The 12,883-nt window shown below is 40.6% G+C and overlaps 1 protein-coding gene across 8 annotated transcripts in view; it reads right to left on the bottom strand.

Moving 5' to 3' along the window:
- HHAT (hedgehog acyltransferase) overlaps positions 1 to 12,883 on the bottom strand; it is a 346,361-nt gene that overhangs the window by 272,119 nt on the left and 61,359 nt on the right. For all 8 annotated transcript variants that reach the window (XM_023198313.2, XM_023198317.2, XM_023198312.3 and 5 more), the window contains one exon: positions 9,902 to 10,015. In XM_023198313.2, the coding sequence (XP_023054081.1) occupies positions 9,902 to 10,015 (114 nt within the window). The remainder of the gene's footprint in view (positions 1 to 9,901; positions 10,016 to 12,883) is intronic.

Below are 12,883 nucleotides of genomic sequence, written 5' to 3'. Positions count from 1 at the left end.
AGCACTATGAAGAGGGTTCCAGGATTAACGGTGACATGGCCCAGCAGGGTGAGCAGCAGCATGGACAGCCTGCTCCTCTGGGCAGCAGAAGAGCTTTTTCGAAGCATTTCAAAGGCCAGTTTCATAAGCAAAGGCCTAAGGCTAGCCCTTTCCCATCCATCTCTACTCCAAATGTGTGTATGTGTTTATCGACCTTTTTTCTCTCTTAAGTAAAAATGCTTAACTATCAGTATTAAGCCTCTGACATCTGACATCAACCAGGCCAGAATTTTTTTTTAACTTTTCAAAAATAAAAAAATAAAATGTGTTGCATTTTGTTCCAAAACAACACTTCTGACTCATCACTAGAAAGGCTTTCAGATTTTTTTTCCCAAGTTCTCAAGGTAATAAGAGCAGACATACAAGATTTGGTCATACACGTACTGTACATCAAACTCAAGTTTAAAAACACACCTAAACACCAAAATAGCCCAATTCATTTAAATTACAAGGTTCAAATCATGAATATGATTGGGAATTACTTGTTACTTGAAAGAAGACACAAAGAATCACATTGATCACATCAAGTGTATAAGTAAAACATGGCCTTAATGTTGGATTGTGATGTTTCTGATTTATAAATTTAGATTCCAATTGCATACAACTTTTATATAATGTTCTCAGATTTTTATTGAGATAGTTGTATTCACATATACATACAAGAGACATCCCTTGTACACTTTACCCTGTTTCTTCCTATGGCACATTGTTTAAAACCACAAATATCACAACCAGGATATTGATGTTGCTGCAATGCACCAAACTTATTCAGATTTCCCTAGTTTCACTTGTATTCATTTATGTGTGTGTTTAGTTCTATACAATTTTATCACATGTATAGGTTTGGTATCTACCACAGCAAAAATGCAGAACAGCTCCATCACCACAAGGATTCCTCATGTTGCCATTTTATACCACATTCACCTCCTTCCCACTCCCCTGATCACCCCCATCCCTAATCCTGACAACCAATAACCTCTTCTCCATTTCAAAGATTGGCTTTTTTCACTCAGCATAATTTCCTGCAGATTCCTTCAAGTTGCTGTATCAATGGTTTCCTCCTTTTCATCGCTGAGTAGTGTTCCATGATGTGGATATACCACAGCTTGTTAGCCATTTACCTACTGGAGGCTGTCTAGGCTGTTTCCATTTTGGGGCTATTACAAATAAAACTTATGCAAACATACATATATAGATTTTTGTATAAAAATAAGTTTTCATTTCTCTGGGATAAATGCCCAAGATCACACTTGCTGGGGTGCAAGGTAGTTGCATATTTAGTTCTATAATAAACTATAAAACATTTTCCAGCATGGCTGTAGCATTATACTTTCCTGCCAGCAATGCATGTGTGATCCAGTTTATTCACATCTTTGCCAGCATTTGGTGCTGTTACTATGTTCTATCTGAGCCATTCTGGTAAGTGTGTAATGACATCTCGTTGTGGTTTTAATTTGAATTTATCATGCTCTTTTAAAAGGTATCAAAGCATGAGTGACCTGAAGCTTGAGATGGGTTTGCTGGAGCACAGGATGACAGCCCCACTGGAACTACTCTGACCCTCCCTTAATGCTCTTTATTCCAGGTTCTTCCATTTCTAATAGAAGATGAAACAGAAAGCAGGGGAAGAGGGAAAATGTTTAAAAATCTGATGAAAAATAAGAAAGCATACTCTATTTATGTAGCAGTGGAGACAAAGCCAGACTGAGAACGCTATGGCCTCTCTGATGAGACACAGATCTTACTAACCCTGATTGACTTAAGCAGGCATCCTTCCCCTCTGCTCCCTGGGTCTGAACCACTCTCAAAATGGGGTCTGACTCTACTTGATAGTCTCCTTTAACAGGCTAAACTCCTGCTTTGTTTAGATTACAGTAATGTGAGCCCAGAATCTAGCACAGTGCCCAGCATATATCAAGTGTTTCATAACTACTGGATGGAAAGACGGAGAGAATAGTTGCATGGATGGATAGCTGGGTAGATGGATATGCTTTCCCAAGTCTTGGGATTTAACCTTGTGATCATGAATAAAAAGAAATAAAACAGTACTAAAATGTGGGCTTTGGAACCCACTAAAGTGAAAACCTACTGTCTTCCAAAGTCTCTACTTGTCCTACTTAACCCGTTATAAACAAAGGCTGTTTTGCCAATGCAGGTAGAATGGAAGAGACATTTCACATCTCACCGCCTATTACCTGTTTGCCACTCACAGCATCTCTTAACTGTACTTCTGTTGGGGGAAATCTCCAATAGTTAACAACTGATGGGGCACAGGTACCAATCCAGGAAAGTGCTATAGAGCCTTCTATCCATCACCCCAGCAGAGTCTCCCAGGAGAATAACCAGTTGAGCTGGCAGAGCTCCAAGGATGGAATCAGTGACCCTAAGAAAAGACTACAGATTTGCTCTTTCTTTTGAAATCCATCCTCTCAAAACCTTCTTCATAAGGAGTCAAGAAAAACTGCCAGACAATGCCCCTTCTCACACCATCTGTTTCTACTTCAGCTCATTCTGTGCCAAGGGCGCCAAGAGGTAATAGGATGTGCCTGAGTGGGTTCCCTCCTTAGAGTTTACCTCTGTAGGGAGGAATGAAACTGTACAGCCTTGGTCAGAATTCCTGTTGGCAACATTATCAGATGTCCCTGCCTATTAATTCTTTTTGCACATCTGCCAAGAAACCACTTAATGGGAGCATCATTTGGGAAATAAGAATGGGAATCAATCAATATTCTTATGTATGACATAATTTATTACATACTACATAATCAATAGCAGCTCTACTGAAATATATATGTCTTATATATACATATATATTTATATACAATCTCCCCAAACAGAAAGATACAACCCACCCATCCCAGAGTGTGAAAAACTGCATTCTAGCCTGCTTTTCCCTGGGAGTAAAGGCCAGCAGGCCCCTAGGAAAGGAATTTCATCCCTCCTTAAACATGCATTGATGGAGGTAGAAAGGGGCTGATTCCAGGAGAACCATTAGCACATGGTATTTCTATTTGGTGCATGGATTTGGGAATGTCCTGGAAAAAAGCCCTGTTCCCTGCAGCCTTCCAGAGGTTGGTTAACTCATCTCACTCAGCACCATGGGTCAGGCTTCTCAGCCCTTTTCATATCTTGCGCCTGATGAGCTCAGCCCATCAGCCAATAGCTAATGATGTGGGTTCTCCCCATCAGAGGCACAGTGAGAACCCAGCTGTGTGGTTAGCAACAGCACCCACCCTCAGCCCTACACCAGGCCAGTCTTCTCAAAAAGTTCACACGGGGGTATTTTTTGGTTCTGAGGGCAGAGAACACAATGTCTCAGGTGGTGGTGAGGCCACAGTTGGCATTCATGAAAGGAGGCAACTGTCTGACCCGCGACATCCAATCCAATCATAACAAACGCACAGCCAAAGCTCAGAGCCGTGATTCAGCCTTCCCTCCAGGGCCACTGGCTCCTGATGAAGTCTCACCAAAACCCAAAGAGAGAGCCTTATCCAGGGAAAGGGTGTTTAACTGAGCCAAGGAACTCAGTGGAAAGTTTTATTTCTTACCATGGCAAAAAAAAAAAAAAGATAGATCATGCTTTTGAAAATAAAAATAACCTGCCACCTCTCCGTGGGAGGAGGTGCAGCAAGCCAAGGAAGAGACGAGATTAGATATTAGATAAAGGAGAAGGCTAGAATCTTTCAGGGCTTAAGTCTATAGCAGCAAGAATTGCTAAAGCCTGTCCCTGCATAGTATTACCTATAGTTTAGGATGCCTCAGAGAATGGGGAGGAAAAAAAAAAAAGGACAACTGCAGCCTAAATCTTCCACCCTGAATAAGTACCAAAAACAACAACCCGAATTAAGGCCATCTGGAACACTTAGTCCAGGTGGTGAAAGCAGAGAGCTAATGAGGCCAACGCTGTGGTTCATACTTATGTAAGGGCCAAGCAAACTCAGACAAAGAAAGCACTGTGCCCCAGCCACAGGCCGAACCCGGCCCACCAGCTGTCTCACAAATCAAACCTGCGGTCGCCCAGAGGATGAGAGAGGCACATACAGAGGGAGATGACTCAGTGCTCACTCTGCCTCATTCCAAGAAAAATGCAAAAGAACACCTCCTACGGACATTGGATAAGATGTGCTCTGCAGAGAAAAAGACTAGTCCACCTGTCCAGCCCTGCCTGGTAACAAGATGCAGGAAGCTGAAACAAGTGAACTCCATTTCCTTCAAGCCACAGCTCAAAAGCCACCTTCTCGGAGGCCTGCCCTGACACCAGAATGGCAGGTGAAGCCCCACACCTTCTCCCACCATAGCGTGCCCAGCCAACCACATCAGGTACAGAACAGTGAGTAGTATTTGCTTTCCTAACTTCCCACTCAACTGTGACTCCCCAAGAGAAGGGGCTGTGTTTCTCAATCCTTTCCCCCAGGACCCAAGACAAGCTTGAAAAGACCATCAGCATGGGAACATTGCTACGGATGCCAGACACGGCCTATGCCCTTGAGGATTTTGGAATCTCAAGATGGTCATCTCCATTCTTGAATACCATAAACTGCTCTCAGGAGAAATGCCAGCAGATGACAGCAGCAGACACCATCTATTGGGCTGTCCTCATGTGCAAGCATAACCTTGAAAAACGTTTGCTTATCAGACCATCTCCACAACTCCACGAAGCCAGCAGTGCCATCCCGCTTGCACAACTGTGGAAACAGCCTTAGAGATATTCAGGAACTTGCTTAAGGTTACACAGCTTGAGAGTGGCAATGCAGGGATCAACCCTAATGCTCTTAACCACACCAAATACTGCCTCCCACAAGAGGAGGAGCAAGAACTCAAAGGTACAAGCAAATTAAATGAAGGGACATCTATATCCTAATATAGCTAGATTTCTGATAGTGTCAGGTGCAAAACAGGAGCTGAACGTGGAGGAGGTTTGGAAAGAGGGAGGGGCATCTAATCAGGAACACGTAATTAATCTCAATCATGCGTTCTCAACAAGGGTTGTATCTCCTCCAAACGAGGTGGGGTGGGGCAGATTTTGTAGGCTAGACCTAAGGATAAAATAGAAATTAAAATTAGTGATGACTGGGCATGGTGGCTCATGCCCGTAATCCCAGCACTTCGCTGGGGACAATACTGAAAAAAATTTAAGAAACACTGATCTACAGGAAGCAAACAGGAAGAACAAGAACAAGGGTTAGAGGCAAAGGAGACCCATCAGAGGAGGCCATGTGGGTCCTGATGCGCATGGCCCAGAGACATCGGGGGGACAGATGAAAACACAGTGTCCCCAGGGCAACTCCACCTTTCCTTCTGCCCATCATTTCATTCTTCCAGGTGTTCAGTTAAAAATATACGAAATATCTGGCCAGGTGCAGTAGCTCATGCCTGTAATCCCAGCACTTTGGGAGGGTATAATGGGAGGATCACTTGAGGCCAGGAGTTCAAGACCAGTCTGGGCAAAATAGCGAGATCTTGTCTCTACAAAAAGTTTTTAAAATTAGCCGGGTGTGGTGTCACAGCCTGTAGTCCAAGCTACAAAGGAGCTGAGGAAGGAGGATTGCTTAAGCCCAGGAGTTCAAGGTTACAGTGAGCCATGATTACACCACTGCACTCCAGCCTGGGTAGCACAATGAGATCCTGTCTGTAAAGGAAAAAAAAATCACACAGTGCTGGTGGCTGTAGGGTAGGCCCTCCTTTGGCTTTACTATATAATGTGTTACTAAGTAGTTATACCAATATATATTCAACACCCTTTCTGGATCAGTTCAGGCAGCTAACGCTGATATCATCAGGGGATTTTTGTTTTGTTTTTGCCAAACTAGAAAGCATAAAATGATATCTTATTGTAGTTTTAAGATGCATTTGTTTGATTACTAATGAATTTAACATTTTTTCATATGTTTATTGGTCATTTATGTTTCCTCTTCTACAAATTCCTCTTCATATCTTATACCATTTTTCTATTGAGTGATTGTCTTTTTTATGAAATTTCTTTATTCCATATGCCAATCCTTTGTCAGTTTGCAAATTACTTCTCCACTAGTGACTTACCTTTCCACTTTTCTATTGTGTCACTGGATAAAAAGTTTTCAATTTTAATGTAAATTTATCAGTGTTTTCCTCTATAATTTGCACTTTTTGTATCTTGTATAAAAAAAATCTCTCTGTGCCGGCATCAATATTCTATGTCGTATTTTCTAAAAGTTTAATACTTTTGATTTTCATTTTAACTCCTTAATTCATATAGAAAATTATTATGAGGTAAGCATACGTATACTTTCTAGTTTGACAAAAGTAGATCTTGTTTTTATTGCTTTTCAACTTAATTTTCATAATTACTTATTAATCCATAATTAAAAGTCAAAAAAATAGATATTGCCGTAAATGTGATAAAAAGGGAACACTTTCACACTACTGGTAGAAGTGTAAATTAGCACAACCACTATAGAAAACAGTATGGGAATTCCTTAAGGAACTAAAAGTAGAACTACCATTTGATCCAGCAATCCCACTACTGGGTATCTACCCAAAGGAAAAAAAGTCATTGTATGAAAAAGGCACACACACCTGCATGTTTATAGCAGCACAATTTGCACTTGCAAAGATATGGAACTAATCTAAGTGCCCATCAACCAACGAGTGGATAAAGAAAATGTGGTATATATACACCATGGAATACTACTCAGTCACAAAGAGGAAAGAAATAATGTCTTTTGAGCAACTTGGTTGGAGCTGGAGGCCAATGTTCTAAGTGAAGTAAGTCAGGAATGGAAAACCAAATATCATATGTTCTCATTTATAAGGAGGAGCTAAGCTATGAAGACACAAAGGTATAAGAATTTATAATGGACTTTGGGGCTTCAAAGGGAAAGGTTGTGGGGGTGAGGAATAAAAGACTACATATTGGCTACCGTATACACTGCTTGGGTGACAGGTACACTAAAATTTCATAAATCACCACTGAATAATTTATCCACGTAACCAAAAACCACCTGTACTCCAAAAACTATTGAAATAAAAAAAATGAAAAAAATCTCCCCACAATAATAGACCTATCTATCTTTATGTTTATGATCACTTTTTGTTTTATATATTTTGAAGCAAATAAACTCAGAGTTTTAATATCTTCCTAATAAGAAATGAACTCTTTGTTATTCAACAGCAGCCCTCTTTGTCACCAGTAACGCTCTTTGCCGCTGTTAATAAAACTGCACCAGCAGTTTGTCAGAGGGAGAGGGGGTTTAATATTTGCCTGGAATATCTTTTCATACTTTTACTTTCAAATTATGTATCCTTCTGTTTTAAGGATATCCAGCTAAGAAAAGCCTCTCTGAGTTCCGTTTTGGTTTTTGTTTTCCTTTATTTCTCTTTCTTTTTTTCATCTAGTCTGACAATCTTCATCTTTTTTGAGAATCCACTAATGTTGATTGTAATGACTGACATATTTAAACTTATTTTAACCATTTCTTTTATGCTTTCTCTTTGTCCCACTTTTCCCTGTTTCATCTTTACTTTTAAGGATAAAATGTCTAACACATGAAGTTCATCATATTTTAAAGGGATTAAAAAAACTGATACTATATTATTGATCCTATCTTGCAGAGGACAACTGCTAGGTTTTGAATGTTTGTCCCCTTCAAAACTGGTGCTGAAATTTAATCCCCAGTGTGGCAATATTGTGAGGTACAGCCTTTAAGAAGCAATTGGATCATGAGGGCTCTGCCTTCATTAATGGATTAATTCATTCATAGGTTGTATTAGTCTGTTTACACACTGCTATAAAGAACTACCTGAGACTGGGTAATTTATGAAGAGGAGGTTTAATTAACTCACACTTCCACAGACTTAACAGGAAGCATGACTGGAAGGCCTCAGGAAACCTACAATCATGGCGGAAGGCAAAGGGGAAGCAAGCACATCTTACCACGGCAGAGCAGAAGAGAGAATGAGCAAAGCGGGGAGTGCTAGACTTTCAAACAACCAGATCTCATGCGAACTCTATCATGAGAACAGTAAGAGGGAAGTCTGCCCCCATGATTCAGTCACCTTCCACCAGGCTCCTCCTCCAAGACGTGGTGATTACAGTTTGACATGAGATTTGGGTAGGGACACAGAGCCAAACCATATCATGAATTAATGAGTTACCATGGGAGTGGGACTGGCAGCTTTATAAGAAGAGGAAAAGATACCTGAGCTATCATGCTCACCACCTGATCTCCTACATGGCCTCAGGACTGCAGAGACGCCAGCAAGAAGGCCCTCACCAGATGTGGCTCCTGAACCTTGGACTTCCCAGCCTCCATAACTGTGTAAATTCCTTTTCTTCATAAATTACTAAATAAGTTCATTTTCTTATAAAATTACTCAGTTTTATGTATTCTAAGCAACAAAAATTCATTAAGACCATAAATGAAGATGCAGTGAAAACCTTTGCTCAGGTTAGAAAGCTAATCAGTGACCAAACTAAGGACCAAACATGAGTAATACAATGTCTAGCACTCTTCCACTACACAATTAACTTAGTACAATCCTCGAAGTACATCATCTTCCCCTCACAGAGGTAAAAAAAAAAAACAGTATGAAGCTATTCATTTTACATATAGGAAAACTAAGACTTATGGTAATAAGTCATTTACACATGGGTGGGAAAACTTTGTTACAAATTAAAATGTTAAATTTCCAGAAATTTTGAATTCTTGGGGAAGAAAAACTTAACAGAAATTTGTGGGAGAAAAGAAAACCATTAACGAGGGCTAAGGTAGATATATTTATTACTAGCTTATGAACAAAAATATTGTTATTAGTTCTGCTCACAAAGTTATATGAAATTTTAAAATATATTCAGATCTGACAACGTCTAATATTTTGGATTTTGCCAGTTCAGCAGCCACTTGAGTACCAAAAAAAATCAATATCATATTTAAGAGGAAGTTAATATGCTATTGGGATTTCCTGTCTTCCAGGGTTAGAAGCAATGCCCAGGAAGCACCAATTTTCAGGAAAGAGTCAGAAACTGGCTCAAGTTAGGTGCACATCTCTAACCACAGGGCACCCTGTTTCTGTATCTCACTTTCTGGTCTCAATCTCCAGAGGTTTCTGTTTCTCTTCTACTTCAGTTTTATCACTTCCGGGAACCTCTGAGAATCAAAACATTTTTCCTAGGTTGACTTCCAAATCAGGTTTTGGTTGTGTCTTGTTTTTACTCAGTAAATTTCCAAGCACAGACTTTTTCCTCCATCAGGAATCTATAGCAAGCAAGAAGCATTTCTCAGAGGCCTCTGGGCAACACCCTGGCCCCCAGGTGACAGAAAGATCCCCCTGGCAGTATACCAGGTCCCTTGCTAGCTAGACCTGTGAAGAGGGTCGCAATCCTGCCTCATATAAAAGTAGTTTTCAAATAACCACTTTGAAGAATCTTTCATTATCTAAGCCAGACCAAGGCAAGAGCAAAATGCTACTGGACTTCCCATCTAAAACAGCAACAGCAGCATAAACTACTTGACATTAAAATTATTCCCACTTCTTAAGTAAAACATCAATTTTCGTCTGAATTTGAACTCGTCTAGATTCTCAACAACAGGCAACTTTTTGATAAATTGATCGGAAGTGATCTTAAAGACCACCACCACCCTCCATGGTTAGTTTTACTCTACAACCTTTATATTCAATGTCTGAAAATAAGTTGGAGAAAGTAAGTGCAGGATATGAACTATGAACTTTTATCTTAAATGTTATATTGATCGTTAACAACTTTATCATTTTTTCCAGGCTCCCAATGCTAATATTCATGTCTTCTGATTCCTAGCTTGGACTCTTTCTTTATAAGAAGCAAAGGAAAAACACACTTAAAAGGTAACAACACAAATAATCATACCTTTCTTGCCAGCAGTGTGGCCATTTGAGACACTACCATGTGGCCAAGGAGAAGCCACACCAGCCACTGCTTCCCCCATTCCATCCAGAAGCTCCACTCAAAGTCAGTCGCATCCTAAAGAGGACAAAATAGGAGTTTATCAGAGGGATTTCAGTACACGTCTGAGTCAGAATACAAACTCCAGTTAATAAAACTGGAAAGAAGGTCAGTGTAAGTCCAAACTCTGTACAGGATTTACACACTTCTAGCCTTTCCCCATCCACCTGTACACTCCCCTCCAGCTTGCTATTAGTTAATGGCAAAAACTGCAATTACTTTTGCACCAACCTAACAGAATCATTGCTATTCCATTCCCCAAATGAACCTTGGACTTTCTACAACTCAGTGTCTTTGTTACAGCTGATCTCCCAGGACCCTCTATAGTATAGATACTATTATTTCCATTTCGAAAAAGATGAAACAGAGACTTTTTTTTTTTTTTTTTGAGACGGAGTCTTGCTCTGTCGCCCAGGCTGGAGTGCAGTGGCTGGATCTCAGCTCACTGCAACCTCCGCCTCCTGGGTTCACGCCATTCTCCTGCCTCAGCCTCCCGAGTAGCTGGGACCACAGGCGCCGGCCACCTCGCCCGGCTAATTTTTTGTATTTTTAGTAGAGACGGGGTTTCACCGTGTTAGCCAGGATGGTCTCGATCTCCTGACCTCGTGATCCGCCCGTCTCGGCCTCCCAAAGTGCTGGGATTACAGGCTTGAGCCACCGCGCCCGGCCGAAACAGAGACTTAAAGAACTCAATTCATTTACCCAAGGTCACAGGGAGGGATAGCACAAGTAATGAATTGAGGCTATCCCGGTTTAGACAACTAGATGTTTTCACTAAGGAGAGAAATGTAAATTGGACACTAATAATATGGCTTAAAGTCAGTCATTCTGAGTCTTGTTGCCATTTACAGACAGAATAATTTGTCAGAGAAATTAACTAATTTCATATAAATTTATAATAAAGGAATGAAAGGTACACTTCCCTTCCCCCCAAGAAACTCTGTGTCCATGTGGCATTCTGTGTCTGCATTGGTACCAGGTTCCACATGTATGAAGCTCCCCAGCAGCAGTACGTAGAAACCTCTGAAAAGAGTGGACATGTGGATGCTTAGGAACCAGCACCTCAAAGTCATAGCCTCAGGAGCCCCAGAAAGGACCACGGAGGCCAAGAGGAGCGTGGAGAGATGCACACAGGATGGAGGGGGATTTGAGGTCTTAGAATTTTCTAACCAAAACGTGTGCCTGGAAAAGGACTCCTGCAATGACTACTGATATTGAACCCCTCACCAATCTCTACAAGTGGAACTTGAAGTCTCTCTTAATTGGATTTGAAGAAAAGTGTGATTTTTTTGGTATACCTAAGATTGTGGGGTAATGTCATACCAGTTACACACAAATAAAACTTTTTTGGCAGAAGGTAAGATACACATAAAATTGATCTTGATTCATAACAGACTATGAGTGCAAAGTAGCTAAGACTGGAGGCTTGGTTTGGGTCCAGAGCTCAGATCTACTGGCACTTGCTGTGATGATCTTGAACATGATTCTTAACCTTTCTGTTCTGTTTCTTCATACGACAATAGTACTTACCTTACAGAGATTTTTGAGGCTTAAATATGAGCATATGTATATTAAAAGTTTATAACAGCACACAGCACTCAGTAAACAGCAGTACCCGCTACTCACTGCTAGACCCATGTGCTACCCATCCCTGTAAAGCACCAGCCAACACTGTATCATGCTTTACTTTGTGCCACTCATTTAAAAAAAGTTTTCCCATTTCTTCAAATAAGGAAATACAATACTGTGCATTCTCAAATTACACATGCTCTCCACACCCCAGATCCTCATACATGATCTGCTCATAAAGCCCCTGTCCCCTGCTGGAAATCATGTATCTAGTTGAATTGTTTCCATTTAGAGATGACTACACCAGAGTCTGGGACATGCCCACCAACAAACAGCCAGACAGCACAGCAGAGAACTCAAAGCTTTAACCTGGCTCCTGATCCCTGATCCACAGTTTATTTCCCCATCTAGAGATTTCCAAGTTAGCTAAGAGTCAATTAACTAAACAAAGGTAAACAAGTTCAAAGGTCATGTGATGAGGCCATGTTAGTAAAATACCACTTTTATAACAGGGATATAGCCAAAAAGACACTGAAAGCCGAGACATTTTTTTTAACACAAACTCAAAAAAGAAAAAACAACATTTGAGCTTTTTAAATATAACATTTTTGAACACTTAGAATTACATTTAGAATTCATGACCCCAAGCTTACCTATGCCTCAAAACTTCTCCAAGTTTAATTTTTTAGGGGAAAAAAGGATATAATATGACAAAACATCTAAGACTTTCTGTTCCACCAGAAAGTCCAGGACTCCTGAAAACTCTGCTGGTAAAATCCCATCAACAAAAATTACGCATGGCCTTTCAATGCTAATTATTACAAAAAACATTCATTTAAAGGAAATAAAACTGTCTCTCTCATGTCTATTCTTCCTCATTTAAAAAAGTTACCTAAGGGAAATGACCACCCAGAAAAGCTGGGCCAATGAAAAGGTCAAGATGATGTTTAATGATTTGGGTAAGAAAAATATTGACTCACTGCTTCTCAAAGCAAAAGCTTTATAGACTCTGAGCTCAGTCACACATTTCAAGGCAAACATGAAAGCCTGAAATCAGGAACAACATCATGTTCTGTCTCTTCCCCCATTTTCTTTCTTGACTCCATGGTTATTAGTCAATTAGGAGTCTCTTCCTTGGGACTCTAAGGGGGTCAGATATAAACTGGGGCTAAATCCCAGCCAGGCAGAACTAGGCAGGCTTCTCCATGGAAGCTTGGAGGCTGTACTCCGAGGAGAAGTCACCCACATCCAACCTCAAGGTGGACACAAGCCACCTACTTGCTAAAATGCAGATTCTGATGCAGTCAATCAAGAGTG

Source organism: Piliocolobus tephrosceles, chromosome 1 (genome assembly GCF_002776525.5).
Source record: "Piliocolobus tephrosceles isolate RC106 chromosome 1, ASM277652v3, whole genome shotgun sequence".
Taxonomy (NCBI): Eukaryota; Metazoa; Chordata; class Mammalia; order Primates; family Cercopithecidae; genus Piliocolobus; species Piliocolobus tephrosceles.
Note: the sequence above shows the minus strand (reverse complement) of the source record. Positions and strands in the feature narration are given on the sequence as shown.